Source organism: Rhea pennata, chromosome Z, assembly GCF_028389875.1.
Source record: "Rhea pennata isolate bPtePen1 chromosome Z, bPtePen1.pri, whole genome shotgun sequence".
In the NCBI taxonomy this organism is placed as follows: domain Eukaryota; kingdom Metazoa; phylum Chordata; class Aves; order Rheiformes; family Rheidae; genus Rhea; species Rhea pennata.
The window spans coordinates 57,118,580-57,139,164 of NC_084702.1; the positions used below are offsets into that span (position 1 = coordinate 57,118,580).

General features: G+C 33.8%; 1 protein-coding gene across 3 annotated transcripts in view; it reads right to left on the reverse strand.

Annotated features, from left to right (window-relative positions):
• The window catches only part of AP3B1 (adaptor related protein complex 3 subunit beta 1), a 144,013-nt gene that overhangs the window by 69,823 nt on the left and 53,605 nt on the right, over window positions 1-20,585 (reverse strand). For all 3 annotated transcript variants that reach the window (XM_062599444.1, XM_062599443.1, XM_062599442.1), the window contains exons 8-14: window positions 19,734-19,898; window positions 17,431-17,528; window positions 14,936-14,990; window positions 14,785-14,856; window positions 12,217-12,279; window positions 11,163-11,295; window positions 6,755-6,864 (exon numbers count right to left, since the gene is read on the reverse strand). In XM_062599444.1, the coding sequence (XP_062455428.1) occupies window positions 6,755-6,864; window positions 11,163-11,295; window positions 12,217-12,279; window positions 14,785-14,856; window positions 14,936-14,990; window positions 17,431-17,528; window positions 19,734-19,898 (696 nt within the window). The remainder of the gene's footprint in view (window positions 1-6,754; window positions 6,865-11,162; window positions 11,296-12,216; window positions 12,280-14,784; window positions 14,857-14,935; window positions 14,991-17,430; window positions 17,529-19,733; window positions 19,899-20,585) is intronic.

Below are 20,585 nucleotides of genomic sequence, written 5' to 3' on the forward strand. Positions count from 1 at the left end.
TGCTAGAAACAAACACTGAGAAGTATTTAACATAGAGACAATATACTTACAAAAACAAATGAGACTGACATAACTTAGAAATATAACATACATAAACGTAAGTTCTGATCGGATACATACATACATACATATATATATATATATATATATATGTATATATTTTTTTTTCAGTATTGACAAAAAATATTTAAATGGTCTTGGAACCTATAGGATAAGAGAAGGGAACATGCTACTGAGCAATTGCTAAATGTAAAAAATTTAAACACAGTTAGAAAATGTTCGTCTGCAATACGGTGAGACTGATGCCATTACTGTACACTGATTTCAGAAGGGAAAGAGGTTATTTCTAATGTTCCAAAGGTTACACTGCATTAAGACCTCACTCCCAATCTATTATTTTAAATTGGGCTAAAGAATAGTAATTGAGTGGTACATTAAATTTTCCAGTATTGGAGCAGTTCAAGTTGCCTGCAGTACAGAAAGATACCTCTAAATAAGAATATATGGGCAACTTCAGATTTCAGTTATGCTAGATTTATTTTTCTTAAATATTTCATTACAGACTTGTTAAAAAATTAGAATTCTACAAGAGATCATGAACTAAACCAGCTGAGGTAGCAGCTTACTAGAAACATGCTTCATCCTATTAGTATCTTTTTATAAATCAAATACAGCTTACAGGGTAGACCAATTTAAAAAACAGTATTAATTATCGATGACAAACTTCAATCTTGCACTTCTCCTAACTAAAACCAGGCCTACACTTTAGAAATACAATGAAATATTTAAAGGCACACTGTTCTATTCTTTCAAGTCTTTCCTACTACATTAAGCAGGTTTGTAAAATATTGCTCTTATAGTAACAATTTATTTTTAGAGTTCAAAATAAACAAACTAGAACAAAGCTTAATTTGAAAAATGGTGAGGACAGAAGAGATGAAGTATCTCATGAGACTCTCCCTTTTACCAGATGGTTAGCTTACTATGTAAATACTGTATATATTAAACACAGTTTTGTGCAAGAAGAATCAATATCAATTAAAGACTTTTTGAATCAAACCCTGATGGAAGCCATTTTAATGAAAAGTATATGTGGAACTGATGAACCCAACATTTCCGTGTCACTGGATTCGTTTGGGGTCAAAATCACATAATATTTTCAGATTTCTTTTTCCTCTGTTCAAGTTTTCCAGTTCTCAACCACGTAATATCAAGTGCACGATGTGGCTGCCGTTGATTTCCAGGGCATTCAAAACAGCAAACAAGAAATGAAGCCACTTCTAGGCCTCCATTGCCTTTTCCAGTATAGTGTAAGTAGGGACCTTGAATCAACAAAAATGCAGGAAATAATACCTTCATTATGCAGCCCTACTCTGCATTATCCTCAAAGGCAAACAGGATTGTAAATTACTTTGCCTGATGTTTTATTCTCTACTCCCTGAGCAAGTGGTTAAGTGCACTTTTCAAGCCTTAGTACCAGAAGGCAGTTTCCACTGCCATTTTAACCCATTACCTGTCTGGGGGGGGGGGGAATAAATAAATAAATAAATGCACCCATCTCTCTCCCTCAAAATAAGATCCTAGTTACTCACTGGAGTCAGAGAAAGACATCCGCAATGATTTTACAGATCATTCTGCAAGCAGCACAATTCAAACGCTGTTGTACTTCAGCTCTAACCTTATTAGACAATACACTACACTGAAGTAAATCTTAAAATCACCAATACTATTTATATTCTTCTGTCATTAAAAGATTAAGTAGATACTCAAACAAATAACAAATTAGATCTAATTTTCTACATTCATGTCTATCAATTTTTAAATTTTACTTGGAATCAAAACCAGAAAAGGGGATGTTAGTGATGTAAAATGTCAGGCTGTTGGTAAGAAGAGAAAGCAAACAAGAAAGGAGTAAGACACAAGCGTTGCTTTTTGTTTTCAAATGGTAAAATCTTTCAAGGACTCCTCCATTATTTGAAACTCCACACAAAATTTCTTTTAAAAAAGAGATCTCTACTGATGACTGCCCTCTCCAATATAGTGTTTTCTTTTTTTATTTGTGTTTTGTTCAAGCTAAATACTTGCTTCAAATTCAATATGCAACGTCCGTGGGTACAATGTCCCAAAGGCCACATATTCAAAAAAAAAAGGAAACAGCTTCTCTCATCATATTGATATTCAAATGAGTAAATAATTAAGAGAAACACTCATTAAATCTTTATATCTAAATATTTAAAGATGCATTATTAAGCATATCCTAGAACAGCAGAAAAAAAATGTGGCTAGAATCTGAAGCTTGCCATATCAGAAAATTAGGATAAAGCAGAATCTATACAGAAATAGTTGAGAAGAACTTAGATTTGCTATTGTTGGACGAACAGATAGAGGAATGAGTGTCAAAAACTCCCAAACACCTATTCTTGTGATGAGAATCCCAACCAAAAGCTCATTTTCCCAGTAATTAACAGTCTAATTGCTTTCATCAGTGAGTGTTTTTTTTTTTCCGGCATTAATCTCTCTAAATTTAAGTGCATCTATTTTATTCTTTCTCTAAACTTGCAACTCCTTATTCTGTCCTAATCCCACCTAAAAGTGCTCCTCCCCATCTCTAAATCAGACAGCACTTCAGACTTAGCTCATATTCTCATATTCCAGAAGGTACTAGAAATACCTCTGTAAGAAAAAAAGAGGATGCCAGAATTCACCAGCCAGCAAAAGAAAAAACCCACTTACTAGTGCTATAAGAAATAATAGCTAATCCACTTTAAAATTTAATTCACATTAAAGCTGCAAGTTTTTGCACTTAGACAAACTCTGGATTATAGGTATTCTGAAAGAGAGAGATTTTCTTATGAATTTGCATAGCATCAAACACTGATATTGAAGCCACCATGCGTGACTGTAACACAACCAAGCAGAGGAAAACTAACAGTAGTTCTGCACTAGTATTGTAGAAGTGGATAAAGTTTGTTTGCTACTTGTACTGATAAATGTAAAGTATTCCTGCAACTTTTAAAGCATTTATGCTTTTATAAAACTGGATTTGTCAGGTCAATAAGAAATATCACTGTCCCAAAATATACATTTGAACATCAAAGATCTTGTTTGAGAGTGTGCAGGCATATCAAGACCAAACAGTTCTGAAACTCTCTTATCTTTCTAGAAGCACATTTACTATACAACACACATTTGATGAGCTCCTCATCATTATCTTTGAAAAACTAATCATTCTAGTGGTAGAAAGGCATTCCCATGAATTAGAAAAAGAGGACTAGGAAAAAAAAAAAAAAACAAAAACAAACAAAAAAATGGTTACAATGAAAAGCAATTATCAGAAGTCCTACAGGGATCAGTAGGAGAAAACATTCTGCTCAACGAATTTGCAAATACCTACAAGAGGGCTATTTAGTGAGAACACAAACTTTGGTGATATAAATATTCAGGGCAGTCAAAACTAAAAGAGAGCATGAACAGTTGAATACTACTTACTAGTGATACTTGAGAATTAAGCAGAAGTGATGCAGATGGACTTCATATGTTAATACCAGAACTTCACAAAAAACAACTCTATACTATCTACAGTGATTAGGGAACTATTTCTGGGGGAAAATATCCTGGAATCATGAACAATTCTCTGGAAATATAACTCAATGTTTAGTAAAAGTCAAAAGGCAAACAACACCAGGAAAGCAAGACAAGTAATATAAAACAAATAATATCACTACATCACTGCACAGAATTTCTCTTTCATACTGTGACTGTTCTAAGTACAGAAGTATCAGAAAAGACGCAGAGGAGGAGGAACAGGATGACTAGAGATAGGAAATCTGAGCAGAGATTAACCAGACTAGGATTAACTAGAGCACCAGTTAGTGGCCACTGCTGAAGATGAGCCTGTTCTATTACAAGGACTTTTGGTCTGCACCAGTATAATCCTTCTATAAACTCCCCTTTTCTATAATTTTTTAAACCTCTGCCACTCTAAGAAGAATACAGATAAAACTAAGCTTCCCTCAGTGAACACCTAGCACAGACTAGCACTGCTTAGATTTCTGGCCCTCAATTTACTAAGTCATTAAATGGTAAGCCACAACGATATATAAACTTGATATATTAACAATCAAAACAGGAACATTTTGCATGTTTTTTTAAAAAGTACAGATCTAAAGAAATCCAATTGTTCTCTTGTTTAATATCTTCAGAACACTAACAGATCATTTTTCAGTTACAGCTATTGAAGTGAGGTGTCTGTTAGTGTGAGGGTGACGGAGCACTGGCACAGGTTGCCCAGAGAGGCTGTGGAGCCTCCTTCTCTGGAGATATTCAAAGCCCGCCTGGATGCAGCCCTGTCTAACATGCTCTAGGTGACCTTGCTTGAGCAAGGCGGTTGGACTAGATGATCTCCAGAGGTCCCTTCCAACCTCAACCATTCTGTGATTCTGTATGATTCTGTGAAGTGCACGGAAGAAAGGAGCTAGCTCATGCTGTACTACATAAAGATCTATAAAAAACAAAACATAAATCTTTGCCTGGGCACACTCAAGGTAAAAGTATAGACACACAAATAATAATAATAAAAAGGAAAGGTAGAAAGAAAAGCACTGGTTTTGAACACATACTAGATGTCAATTAAAGGGCAATGGACCTACTCCTAAGTTTTACTGCAAGTAAGAGTCAATCTTACATGGTCTAAAAGAGCTCTGTAGTTTTTTAATCAAACCTCCTAACTTTTCACTTATTTTTTACAGTTGGTCAGATATATCTACTAATTTATCCATCCTGTCCCTTTGTAAATGGCTTCTGAGGATCTACCACAAAAATGAGTAAATTCCAGACCGGATGACCTGAAAGAAACATTTGCTATAAAAGACAAAGTCAATTAGGCACCTCTTCATTTAAGACTGACATTCTTAGACTAACACAAGTGAAACAACAGGAATGCAACAAATTCAGGAAACAACCCAAAATTGATATTCCATCTGGTTTGCAGCCCCTGAAATAAACAAAATCAGTAGAGTTCACCATTTACCTGAACTAAAACATGGTAGAACAATCAAAGGCTGATTTTCACCTTGATTAAATGCTTTTCTATTTAATTTAATTCCTATCATTTTTTCTGCCATATTTTACAGAGTATTCAGTTCAATTTTAAAAAGGAACAAAGTATCTATCTGTCCCTAGATTACTTTCAAGTTCAGTTAAGATCATAATTTATCATCTGGATAGGGTCCTGTGTGCAACGTGCTCTAGGTGACTCTGCTTGAGCCAGGAGGGTTGGACTAGACGATCTCCACAGGTCCCCTCCAACCTCAACCATTCTGTGATACTGCAATTTATTTGACTGCTTCTTCTTCTACACCCAAATATAAAAGTCCTTTACAGACAACGGTATGGTTTTGCATAGATGAATAAGGTAGGTTCTTTAAATTTCAATTCAAAGAAATGCTGTCTCAGAGGAATTCACTGTATAAAATAAACGTTAGCTACAAAGCCCTTCCAAATGTTAAATAGAGTATTTTTTTAAAAATGTTGATTTCCTATGGTATAATAAATACATGCAAGCAAAACGACAAACTCATTTGGTTAAGTGCCAGAAGATGTATAAAATAATATTACATACGTTCATGAGATTATAATTATGAATCAAAATATTACAATTTCTGTTCTGAAAACATAGGTGGTTATAAAACAAGCAATACTTGTTTGATATGTAATTAGCAGCACTACCTTTCCTGCACTGCCTTAGAGCCTCTTTAAATATAGATGAACAATCCAGTAGAATTACATTTTCTTGACATCAATTATCAAGTTTGTTCTCCATTTTAATATCCATTTTAATGGCCAAAGATAGATTTGTTTAATCTATTTGGAAAGCATGGACTTTTTGCCCTCTGTTTTAATATCCAAACTTTCCCAAATTCAGCTACGGAAAATGGAAGATTCAACAATTTAGAAGCTACGTACTACTCAATTGTCAACAAATGTGATTAATTATTTCAAACCGAACAGTTGTATTTAGAGCATCTATAGCTGTCTACTAACATCAGATTTTGTCACCTCTGAGGCATAATGCAGTAACTAATTCAGCACTACACTATAATTTAGGATACAACACTAAGTATTTTATCAATAACTTAATCTGCGAGGAAAATTTGGGTAGTAAATATTGACATACCTAAATTTCAATAGATAATAAACAATAACCCAAATTTTAATGTTAAATGTCACAGAACTTTAAATATCTGGAAAACAGAAGTGGGAAAAGAAGCACTGTAACATGTCCACAGTAGTGTATTTGGTACCACAGGAGAAAGGTAATGTGACTTGGTGGAGAGGTAAAAAGATAAAAAAAATTAAAAAAATTAAAAAATAATAAAAAAGCGCATCCACATAGGAAGACATTTGAAAAACCTTAAAAAGAGAACAGCTCTGAACTTATTTTCATTTCAACTTACCACTCCTTGCTCTAAAGATTAAACTTTCATTTCATCTTGGTTTAATGGTACAAGAAAATACATGTTTCCAGTTCTCTTTCAAAACAGCTTTTCAAAACAGCAGATCTGAGACATAAATTGATCTGATAGCTTCTACCTCCTCTTCCATGAAAATGATATTTTATAAAAAATTAAAAAATAAAATCTTATATTCAACTTCCCTAATACATCTATTTCCATTTATGGCCCAAATTAGACAGAGATAATTTTTTTTTTAATCAGTCACCAAGGAGAATAAGGAATTGTGCACAAATACTCACTGTTATGGTATCCAAGAGTTTGGCCATATGTTTAATAATTTCACCATGGTGCGCTGGCTGGGTTTGCAGCAATTTCTTAATGACAACAACACTTTCAGCAACTACAATTTCTGTTTAAAAGAAAAATACCCCCAAATTATTACCCTTAAAAGCATTTATTCAAAAGAAAGTCATAAATAATAGATTCTAAAATGTTATCAGTTTTCAAAATATGCTTTGCAGAACTGAATTCTATTTAAAAAGATATAAACTACTTAATAAAGTAAAACAAGTTCAACTTCTGGATACAAGTTATGAGCAGCAAAAAAAAAAAGCAGTGCTCTAATTACAAAAATATCATCCTATTACATACAGTCTTTTAAAATTGTTTTTGTAATGCTGCAATTTTTATTTTTGCTTTTCGAAACATTAACCTTTTTGCAGAATAGCAATCTGTTTTGTATCTCTAAGATTATGTATGGTTGTGAATAATTTGGTATCTGCATCAAAAGTGCAAATACTTGTTTAATTTTCAGTGAAATATACACTGTCAAAGGGTCAGCTCATTCCTAAACAAGAGAAATAGCTGTGCACTTCCTTTGCACTTTTTCACTTTCTAAAAGGTCTCTCTCAGGTCTGTAATCTAATCTTTAGAAGCCTCATTTGAATGCACTAAATAGGCAAGCTGCTCTAAGATTTATGTCAAAGTCATGCATTGGAGTGCTCAACTACTGTAACAAGTAACATTCACAGTCTGATCAACTTGTATGAAATGTGTAATTTTTGAAGCTGAAAAAAACCCACTAGTGCTTCTATGCAAGAGCAAACTCATGCTGTAAGGAAAGATGAAGGAAAAAAACATAGCCAAGACTGAAATCAAAACAAAAGATGACTAAGAGTTTAATATAATTTTAATTTCTTTTCTACTACAAAAAGGGAATAACTATTTATCCTAAACTATCAATGCTGAAAGCAAAGAAAAAAAATGTATTTACCTTTTTTCAAGCATCACAGAAGTATGCTTACATTTGAAGAGTTAGCCTGATACATAGAACATTCAGTTGTAATTCATTCAGTCAAGCAAACTAATGTTTCAAAAGAAGGGCATGGGGGAAGAAATCTTTAAAATCTTTATTGTGTTTTATAGAAAGCAAACTTCTTTATGGAGAATTTCTGTTTAAAAGCTGCAAGTCTGCACCATTATGCCTTAAGCCTCTAAAGAGTTTAAGCTTTAGCTTTATTTGACATGACATCTCAGTCATTTGTCTAGACTAATTTCTTGAAGCAAGGTTAAAATTGTATAATTAGAGAGAGAAAATCAATTTCATAATATATCTACTTCATATATCCCAAAGACTTATGCAATCCTACAGACCAATTTTACTTAGACAGTGTTGTTTCTATTTTCTTATTTCCAGTTATTAAAATAAGAAGAAAATTCTCACATTCTAAAAACGACAACTTGGAATATTGGTTGCAGGGAACACTGGGATAAGAGCTTCTATCACTGACAGTTGTACAATACTACTTAAGTAGTACTTAAGTGGTTAAGCAAAATAAAACAGAACCAAGAAGACTGAGGTAAACATGAAGTCATCATTAAAAACACTTCCTGACATTGTAGAACCGACCATGACAAACTGAGATGCGAAGTACAAAGTATCGCCACAGAATCACTTTAATGCAATCTGTTAGAGCAAATCCAAAGAACTGAATCAGAACTGTAAGCAAGCAAACTAGCCTGATCCACACAAAAGCATATCAATACCTACATACTGACTATTACACACAGTTAGTTTTCTTTCACTTCATTCTAACAGTAATTGTAGTATATAGGTAGTTACTTAAGAGGAATTAACAATTCAAGTAATTTCAGGACCTACAAAATTTGCATAGCTTGTTAGGGAAAAAAACGTTTTAACTATTCTTTGTACAACTGTTTTTACTTTCTCTATTATTCATAAACTTCGTGCAACTTTTAACAGAAAAAAAAAACATCGTCTATCTGAGAATAACCTACAAGATCTCTAGTACATGCCGTCCAGACGGACAGAAGAGACTTCCTATAATCCCATCTGTTTCTTACATCTAAAATAACTTCTATGTCATCTTAGTGTGACCAGCAGTCAGTTCAAATTATTGAGGCAATTGTTTAAAAGAAATACATCAGTCAAATGCCAAATGTTACAAAAATAACTTTTCTTTCTGTGCTTCCTTTGGCAGATGAGGAAGGAAAACAATTCTCAGCCCTCAACATGAACAAGGCTGGAGAAAAGGGGAATTGCTCTTGAAATTTTATTTACACTTTTAAGAGTGCTTTTTTAAAGTCATCTTTCTGTTGTTTGGGGAAACTGAAGCCTAAAAGCATTAAAAAACCCACATAAATCACAAAAGCTCCACACAACATACAGGAAGTAGAAAGTTCAATGATGAGAAACCCAAAGAGCTCCGTGAAGAGTTATCCCGGCTGACCTAGTGGACTCCTCCAGAGACGGCTCTTTGTAACTGCACTCTGCCTCCCAGCACCCAAGATGCAGAACGATTGCTGGCACAGGTCTCACGTGAGATCCATGGTACACCTGAACACTGGCTTGCTTCTCCAATAAAGGCCTTTCTAGAAGGGCACAGAATGGGAAGCATGGTTTTGCCACCAGCTAGTTCTTCAGGATTCTGTTTTCATTCGACAGAACTAGTTTGGTTGTCTCTTTTCTGTACTCCACTGAATCCCCGTAATAACAAAATGGTGAAGGGAAGTCTGGGCCAACTCCACTTCCAGTAACCTTAGAACTGCTGGACTTACCAATTCGGCCTTAGTGCATAAATGGATCATAAGGTCTGTGGTAGTAGAAAATTAAAGTTACATAGCTTAAAAGCTACCAAACAATGTACTGACACTTCATAAAAATTTCTTTTACAAGTTGATAGGGGAGAGAAGAAGGATTCGTAACTTATAGGTAACAAAGTAAGAAAGATCTGGGTGTTATCAGTGGGTCACAGGAAGATTACACCCTACCAAAGTCCTGTCCCTGTTAAAGATGTTCTTACTATTACCAGTACTATTTGCAGTAGATACAGAGAAGATAGTGCTGCTTTACAAAGCTTTGAGTAGACCTCATCTAGTGTTATCTGCATGTTCCCTCCACCTGCAAAGAAAAAAATCCAACTGGAAATGCTATTGGAGCTATAAAGAAATGGAAAATAATTGTACAAAAGAAAAAAAAAATGTTTACCCAAGCTAATCACCCAAACTAGATAAGTGGGGATATTTTACAAGAAATATAAACACACTAGTACGGTAAAAACCCCAAGTGGCATGGGAAGAAGACCTGTAAGCTAAGGAAGTACTACTTGATGAGCAAATGAGTGTACAGTAGATATAAAAATATTTATCTTCGCAATAAGAGTAATATTTTTAACCATATAAGGAACAAGTTTTTACTATAGTTTTCCCAAAAGAATAGGAGAGTCAAGAACCTTGGCTAATTAAAACTTCTGCTTGAAAACTTTATACAATCTGGTCATCATCAGTTAAAAAGTTGGATATAAATTCAAAATATTAACTATTAGGACCTGTGTTTAAACATTTGGGATAATACTGCATGCTGCTTCTCCTTCCTGACTTTATTCTGTTTAATTACACCTGTGTCTACTTCTCATGATTTAACCATATTCATGTACATCGTAAGTTTTATAAAAATCTTTTGATTCTTTCATTGACTTCCTTCTGCACAATATTTGTTAACTAGTATGGATATATAACATTATCAGATGTTCATTTACAGTACTACTATATACTATTTGGCTTTATCTGCTCCTTGTTGTGTTCTTTAGTAACTTGCAATTACATTTCACCAAATAAAAACAACATAAGGCTGTATTACAAGATCAAGCTAAGTTAGGAGCTGTTTATCCTAAAACTATTTAATATGTATATCAATGCCTAACTGGAAAAAAAAAAGAAAAAAGAAAAGAAAAGAAGAAAAAGCCATTCCAAGCTTTCAGCACCCTCTACAGGCTAACTGTTTTGATGCAACTAAATATATATATATATATATATGTGTGTGTGTGTGTGTATATGTATATACATACATATATATACACACACTGATATATATATATATATACACCTTTATATAAAGTATATGCATAAATATAAAGCATGAGTGTACATATATATGTGTGTGTGTGTATATATATATATATATATGTATGTATGTATGTATGTATAAAATCAGTAAGGCTTCTACTAGTATTCTCTATGATAACCACAAAACCATAATTTTGTAATTATAGGATTTTAAGAAAAAAAGCAAACAGAGAAAAAACATCATTGTAGGCCATATGGAGTTAATCTCTGTAATAAACAAGGAAAGTAAGTAACCATGGATTATGAGAACATCTCCAAGTGCTTCAAACTTCTTTAGCTTACCATCCCTGTTGGACAGCAAACATACTAGGCCATTAAGGCATGTGTCAGTCACTTCGGTGATGTTCGTTGCACATCTGCCTATAGCCTGAATTGTTGCTGCAGCAAACTGTTTATCTTGGCTTTTCACATAAGTCTGAGGAAAACAGGATTTTGATTAGTCAAAATAGTAGTCCTTCCAACAAAAGACTTACCCTTATCCTGATAAATGTACTATACAGTAAATTGAAATTAGAAAACTACATTGTACATTAGAAGTTACATTTTTCTATTGTTCATTTTTGCTTTTAGAAGACATTAACTTGACAGCCTTAGTCACCAATGGCTATGGAAACCTCTGATTTAGAGAGTGCTTGGAACAGGCGCAATTACCCCAAAATGGAAATTAGTTTGAGTGCAAGGTTGAAGGAGTTTATGCATTCTCTCCGCAGGGAGATTTCACTTTATTTAACCAGGAGCATCTGTGAAAAGCTACCTGCCTGATAAGCACTACCTTTCAGAGAAATCCAGCCAGAGAACTAAAGCAATGAAAATAGATGTCATAAGCAAAGAGGAAGGAAAGAAGGACAAACACTGTTTCACCATATATAGGCAGACTATCTTGCTGATGCATATACAAGTATTGGAGAAAATATGGCAGATAATACTATTTTATTCATCACATGACTTGCAGAAAAGTATTCTGGCAGTAAATGCTAATGAGCAAATATTGCTAGAATTAAGATACTATCTTCCAGTGTCTTAAAGTGTGACTCAAGTTGGTAGGATTTGTTTTAAAGAAATTGGAACAGCCAGAGTTTTTTTTTTTTTCCCTCACTTTCTTGTAGCTGGAAGGAGAATTAGAAACAAAACATTGAAACTTCTTTTCACATATTAAAAAGCTCCACTATCCATTATGATATGGGACTGCTTCACACTTCTATTCAGAGAACACTTCATCCTGGAAAAAACTTTAACTTGAAAAATTTAAGATTTAGAGTTTAGATGAAATACCCAGTAACAGCAGTTGGCCAGTAGAAAGCATTTTATGTAAGAAGAATACATTTTCTCCACAAACCTGAAATTCTCGTAGCAGAGTCGATATGTTGGCTTCATTTGCTAAATTTGTCAAGACTTCAAGCTACAAGGGAAAAAAAGTATTTTACTAAAAGTTAAAATATTAACAGTACCATATATACCATTTATTATTGTGCATACGTAAAAGATAATATTATTAGAAATACTGCTTAGCATTTAATAGAGTATACCAGATTTCAGTATAAACTGATGGTAGCATCACATTAGGATGAATATTCCCTATGCAAGTACATGCAAGGTTTTCAAAACAGCACACTTAAGATTCAGTGATGCATCTTCTATGAGCTGTAGTTTTACAGTGTTGTGTTGCTTTTTGAATGGACTTGAAATTGGAAAATGGTTTCCAATATGATACATACAGGGAGGGCATAGCTAATAAAGCCATGTGACATTAGGAAGAAATAATGGAAAGCTTAGCAGCAGCTGGGGAGATATAAATGAAATGTTCATAATATTCAGAAGAACTGTGAAAAAGAGATCTTTAAATCAGGGAAGAGATAGTTGCTTCAACAAAACCGTTTGGCTCTTAATCCAAAACTAACAGCACTGCACCCAAAGAGGCCTCTTCCTAATTCCTGGTGAAGAGGAGGAGGATGTACAACATTGGGCATACACTGTTAAGATGCTATGCTTCCAAGCTGCTTTAACTTTGAAGAAGAAAGAATTACAAAGCAATTTGACTGAGGTAAACTGAAGAAAATGATAACTCTGTAAAGGGAAGACATGTCTCTCAAATCTCTGTGGTCTGAGGAGAGAGAGCGCAAGAGAGCGCATGAGAGAGAGTGCAAGCTGCACACAGGTAAGGAGATTTAATTGATACAGTCCACCTGTATTTCAGAAGCCATTTAAGAAGACCTCTCACCAAATAGCCATAAATAAATGTAGCTGGCATAGAATAAGAAATGGACAAAAAGAGAGAAGAATGAGCAGGACTAAATGACTGGATTTGCAGTTCAGGAAGTTTTATCAATGGAATCCCCAAAATACCCTTGTTGATTTTGCTTTTCTACAAATTCACACAAACTGTGAAAGGGAAGAGAAGGCAGATAACAATTTCCTGCTGATGCTAAGGTTTTCAGAGAAATGAAGACAAAAGGTTGAACTTAGAAGAGCTACTAAAATCTTAAAATATTAGATGAAGTCAAAGAAATTGCAACTCAACTCAACTGTAAAGTGGTGTAAGGAATGACACCCTAATTGTGCTTAGAAAATGATGGGTGCTGAGCTGATTACTATTCATCTTAAAAGAGAATTTGTGGTTAAAACAGAAAATATCATGAAAATAAGCCCAATGCTAAGCAGGAGTCAGTAAAGCAAACTGGAGTTTGGAAAGGAAAAGAGCAAGACAGCAATTAACAGTGAACCAGATGAGTTCAAAAGTGTCCCTAAATCTTAAATACTGCCGTAGGTCTGGTCCCCGTCTTAAAGTACACAGTGTAGAACTAAAAAAGAGCACAGAAAAGCACTACATTTTCTCAAGTATGTAAAATCATAGGTAGACTGAAACTGTTCAGTCATCAAGAGAGAACTGAGGCAGGATGATAAAAAAGGAGTACTATTTCTACTTGTCTGGACTTTCACTGTTGTATTATATTTAAATTCCCTAACTAACTGATATCAACTTTCAATTATTTCAGGAGTTCAAATGTCAGTGATTTTTCCTGAAGAACAGCAAGTCTTACCAATATTCCCATCAGCTTTCATAATTGTTAAATTTGAGAAAGATCCTTTTATCTGCTTATGTCTCAAAATTCCTTAGATGTAACACTGGACTAATACACACAGGTTGTGTATAGCTAGCTTAAACTGCACCACTTTGCACATGCAATGAGTGTGCAAATGCATGTAAATTAATAATAAGAAAAAAAAATCAAGTTTAATAAACCTGTACCTTTCACTCCTAACCACAAGTGCCCATGACAATCCAGAAAGCAAAGACAAGTGAAAAACACATGCAATAGCAGACTGCTTTTTGACTATTGTTTTCTCAAGGACTTCATGTCTTCTCGAAAACAACAGCCCAAAACAAACATTGAGATATGGCTTAGAGAAAAGCCTGAAGTACTTTCTCCAGTCATAAATGCTGACTTGAAAGAGGACTTGGGACTCTTGCATTGTCCTGCATTTGATTCCTGCTTTGTTTGCTGAAACATACTTAAACTCGCCTTTTAAGAAAACAGTCTCAAAGACTGAGATGTCATTTGTCTTCAATTGAGATTTTTCTCTTATGAAAACAGCCTAGCTCTAAATGTTTGAATGGCAGATTAGATCAAAAGGAATAGTAATGCTCTTATCACTGAAAATACCAAAAACTTAAGTGGAAAACACAGTTCATCTGTCATCTATAACCTGATATCAAGAGAAATTTCTAGACAGTCTGACAAGCCTGAAGGACCCTTGTGGGCTTATCTAAAAGCCACAATGCTACACTTCTTAATGAAAAAGTAACAGAATAGAATGTGTCATAGCAGTGCAAGAAAATGTTACCTTCCTGTTGCAAACAGTGATTTCTCCAGCGGTATGCAGATCAATTTTCTTTTAAACTCACCTTCAGTGTTTTGATCATTGTTGGATCAGTTGATCTAACATAGAAACTCTTCAGATAAGGTTCAAACATGCCCTGAAAAACAGAACTTAAATAAGTAGCTTGCCTGTGTTTAATATAAAATGTAGTTTAGAAAATTCCAAAGAAGCTATACCTTTCTCTGAATTGACATAGTGGCAATATTTTGCAGAACAATATACTGCACCTCCCTAGAATTTGAAAAGAAAAACAAAAGTTATTCTACAAAATTACAGATAGAACAATGCACCATAGCAAACACAGACCAATTCTACTTGAGCCCAAAGTACATTTGATTTGGCACAAACACAGGAAAAAAAGAAAGTTTAGTGCCAATTGTCACAAGTTGTCATCACCTTCACAGCAAGATGCAACATAAAAACCAGGCTGTTGTTCTTAAAAACATACAAAAAACATTCCTAACACCTAAGTAATCGTGCAACGATTCTTGGAGTATCTTTGTTTAAACTAAAAATTAAATATTCATTTAAAAAATACGCACATTGGCTTCTCCAGATGCAGCTCAAACTTACTCTTTTTGCATCATTTTGAAATTTAAATGTTTCAGGATGACATAAATGAGAATGAAAACGCACAGACGTTATCTGTAGTGTAGAAATTGTTGCATTAGGTAATTAACACCTAATATTCGCACTGCTACCAAGAATTAGTTTGGCTTTTTTGGGTCTTGAAAGAATTTTTTTGATTATAACTCTCAAGAAAGGTCAAGCTCTCCTGTGACTTGCAGTATATAGATAGGTTCATGCATCTATTAAAAAGTAGCACTATAGCATTACAGGCAAGTCAACCAATTGTTTAAAGCCTAAGTAATTACAGTAGTTATAGTCAAATTTTCTGAACCACGGGTCCTCAAATTATTTCACAATGCAAATCACACGTTAATTGAAGAGATGATTTGTCTGTTTTCTCCTCCTATTCAAAACTATAGAATAGACCTGTGGTAATTATAGCTGTTGTTTGTAAAGCAATGTAATAATACAGAAGTACCCAGTATCCTTTAAACCTATTTTTGTGTAATTCTTACATAAGTATATAGAAACAGACAGCCATGCATGATGAACCAAGACTGGAAATCGCTATGAAATGCTCTTCCAGGCACTTTAGCCCTCACTAGATTACAATGTATTTGATGTTAATTTAAAGGTCATAAACATGTATCTTAAAGGGTGAACAACAAAATGTCTGTTTCAAAGTGGGTCTTTACTGGTAAGTTTTTCATGCAGACTGGCTACAGAGAACAGACAAGCCATACAATATATAAAAGTCGAAGACTAGTGCCGTTTTTCACGAAAAAGTTGAGATATAGCAAAGACAGAAAATGGCTTCCTATCTGAAGAAATCCAGATACAAGCATGAGGAGTAAACAATCTGCAAAAAGAAGCCTTTCAGCCTGTGAACATGAGTTTGGTTCTACACACTATCTGTAAACATGCTAAACTGCTTTAGCTATTCTATCTACCTTTGCATAAAGCGAACTGGAAGCATCCTGTACTATAAAACCAAATACATAAAAATACGGACAATTCATTTTTATCTGAAATAAAAACATGAATACTCTAAGAAGCCATATTTTCCCTTAAAAGTCTTTTAAATGATCAATACATTAGCCAATGGTGAGCTCAAGGAGTTTATAAAGAAACAGTTCTGTGGTGACTGGGCATGCAAAATTTAAACTAAGTAATCTTGTCAGACAAAACCACATTGACTTTCTTTTTAAGTTTTTTTCCTGTTTGATGCTACTTATTTTTTAAAAATAAGTCATTTTCACAGCTAAATTCTATCCAAGACCACCATATTTAGTTAGGAATTGAAATACTAAGATCTTTTCAAAATAACGTTTTTATCAAACCTTCTAGGTTTTTCAAACAGACACGTGCAAGCTAAAAATCTAAAAACTAGGGGAGAAAAGGTTACATAAGTATTGATATAAGGCGCTTATACTATCAATCACCAAATCTCTTCAGAGTATTATCAACTTTATGAAGCATAAATAAATGAGACCCTTGATGGTAAAGTATGACAACGTCACACCAAAGACGGTCAAATCAAACTCAGCGAGACTGAACGAAACACAAACTAATTCTTTAAAACCACTGTCTGAGGATTAAGTAAACATATGGGATTTAGTAGCATCTACTGCCAATTTTAAAACATCCATTTCTGTTGTTGGCAGAGAAACAGCCATCAATACACAGAGAGGGACAAGAATAAATTTATTGGAAGACTTCCTTAGTGCCTAGCAGGACAGTAAGGAACCATAACACAATTAAATTTCCAATAATTAAACAAAATCAAGGAACCAAGCTAACTAGTTAGTATACAAATAGAGACAGTACAAACTAGTCAACCATGATTTTTCTCAGAATAAAAGTGATAATTAAGAATGAAATGCGCATGGTAGGAATACGATATTGAAAATGATGGAATTACTTACAAGAATTTTTATTTGTTGAATAAATACGAACGTTACAGGACAATTTTAAAACGAAACTCTAATAGTGCTATAGTTGAAGAGATCGAAAGGTAAATGGCACTAAATCTGAACAAGCAGGTATGAAAAACTATCACAAAAAAGTACAGATAGCAATTCAAAGAAAGGACATGACTTACCTATTGCTATGGAGTAAACGTACTAATGATTTAGAAACAATGCTAGCTTCAGATTTTGGTGCCAAATGCCAATAAAGCTGTGCAACTGCCATCACCACCTAAAAAAAGAACAATCAGAATGGCCTGTTAACTCAAAATAGCTATGTATATATTTTAAATATTTGCCTCAAAACTTCAGAACCACCAAGTCACTCTTCTTCAGAAAGGAAATCACATACTCATGTTTTTTGAAATCAACAAAGCAAGGCAGCAGAGGGAAGAAGGATATCAGCAGAAAGATGCTTTTATTTCCAAAATCCAAGCTAACGGGTGACTCTCATTCCTATCAATAACTATTATATGACATAATATAGAGAGGGACAGAGACAGTAATAAATAACTTGTATTATAATCATACTAATAGCATCCTTCATATGCCAGTACTGCTAATGTTACAAATTAATGAGGAAATACTGTTTTTAAAACTTCTGTAAAGCTTGTGCTTTTATTAACTACAGATTCAATATTACATGTTCTTCAGTTTCCACTAAAAACCTCTGTCTATTACTCTATTATGCAATTTATAATGACAGCTGCATGTACTGGCAACTTCTAAAGTCTAAAAATAACAAAAAGTAAAAATTATAGGGCTATATATTAGCATCCAAAGTAGTAAAAAGTAGAAGAGTGTGAGGTATAATAAAAATTATGGATTTTAAATTGCTTTTCAACTTTTTCTTCTAGGCAAAAGACAAATGAAGAACTTTATGCTAGTTATACCATAACCTTCCCTGCAATATTGTCATGGTCACCTTTCAATTTAAATTAAACAAGTCACAAAAAGGAGAATCAAAGTAAAGACACCGTTATGACAGATGACTTGGTATGCTATATCTTATATACAAATTAAACAAAAAGTGTTTTTTTAAAAAATGAATACTAACTGATGAAAAGCATTTGAAAACAAAAATAGCAGATTTTTTTTTTTTTTTTAAGCATAATACTACAGGGATATTATTGACAAAAGCTAAGGTCACAGCAAAAGCAATTAATATCACTGCTGGTAAATTCTGTGAATGGTACAAAAATTGGTGTAATAACAGCAATTCAAAGCAGCATGATTTCACTTGACAAATTGCACTTAAACACTCTAATACTGGAAAGTTCAAAATCATAAGTGTGGGAATCAGTATCATACTTAAGAGATACAAAGGAAGTGATTTACAGAATGAGAAAGATGAGCAACTGAAACAGCACTCTCAATGCAGTGTGAGGGCAAAGATATCTAACATAACTGTTGTTTGCAGGAGATGATGAATAGATCTTGAACAGTGGTTTAGGCATAGAGATGTGCTATAATATAATTGTTTTGGGAAAAACTAATTTGTTTCTCAAATTTATTGACAGATCAGAAACGGTTTTGATAAGACCTACAAGTTAATCACAGTCTAGAAATGTTTCACATGATGAAACAAAACCTGATTCATTTAGCTCGTCAAAAGCAGGTTAAGAGTGGCTTGAACACTGTTCACTAATTGTTCTTGTAAAGTCTTATAAGACCTTAACTTAAACAGATGCGTAAGATGATTAAAAAACTAAAAAAAAAAAAAAAAATAAGTACCCTCTCTCTGGACTGAATTTTAAGTTCAGCTATGAGAACATTTTGCGTAGGAATATGTTGGATTCACTGTCACTGAAGTCTTTTCAGAAAATATCTAGTCAAGTACTGTTACAGACTGAGGTTAGAAATAAAGTTCTGTGGCCTGAGAAATGCCACAATGACCACCTATCAGCATGACTCTCTGGTACTAAAAATTTACCTACATATTAAAGTCTCCTGGAAATAGTGTAGAACACACTATACTCAGGATGTCGTATCTATCCTGAAATCCTGCCAAGATATCAACACTAAGAATCAGGCTGGGATTCACAAAGAATTCAGGCACACAATGGTTTCTATTGTCAAAACTGACAGCGTTTGTGTCATCCTAGCTGCTGAAAACTTAAGCATTAACAGCTAGCTATGGTATGGTTACCACATGCTACAGAAGTCAGACTCAAATACCTCAAATACCTCATTTGTTCTTAACACCTGGAGCATAAAGCACAATCAGTTCAGGTGTTTTACTCAGAAGCTCAGTTAATTTGAAAAAAAAAGTTGCATTTAGTAGAAGAGAAAAGAACCACCAGAGTTTTCTTGTAACAGTTACTACACAATGCTGCCACATTAAGGAGCTATAGACTTTTTTCTAAATTTTTTGCATTTTCTAGAAGCATAGATACTTAGCAGTTCAACTTCTTATCAAAAAGGAATTTTTTCATACAGCAGCATTTCGGCTTTGAAGCAAGGGCTTTGTATTCCGTAACAGAAGTCGGTGGTCTGGGTCCATAACATAGGTTTTCTTCACTTTCTGATCCTTTTCTTTCTGTTCTTCATCGGATTCATAGAAATTATTTTCATTATATTCTTCCACAACATCATCATCATCCTACCAAAAGGCAAAAATGACAAAAAACATACTGAATATTTGAATCAACCAGTTTTAGTGATTTAAAAATATCACACACACAAAACAATTTCATACAAGAGTTTTGCACTTTTTTAAACCAGCTATCGTCTTTTCTACCCTAGTCTGCTGAAAGCAATAAATGTATCAATATTTTAAAAAGCTTTATATATGCAAAATTTCCCAGTAGGTAAGATCAACTATTAAATGAAATGCCTTTTTAAATATTTTGTAAACCTAATCAGATGAAAATATCAGTCCCTTTTGGACTTAGAGCCTATAATCTAATATTCATTTCTGGAAAATGTCAGTTCTTTAAAATTCCCTCTGCTTTGAAGACTGCACAAATCACCTGCATTGTCTAGCAATATATAAACTATCCACAAAAACAGCAAATTAGGACAGTTAAGCAAACTTAAGCAAAAGGACAGGTCTTTAGGAAACTGGAAGGTTATATATCCTGATCCTGGCTTTCCTTGATGTTCATTAGACTTGTTAACAGTTTGAGATACTTTTTCCTCAAAAGTAAGTAACAAAGTACAGAGAAAAATATTTTGGTTAACCAAATTGCTAACATTCACAGGCTTCATACATAGCTGTCAGGCCAGAGAATATAGAGATCATCATTTGCAGTTTTAGATATATATCTATCTGAAGATTATGAAGGAT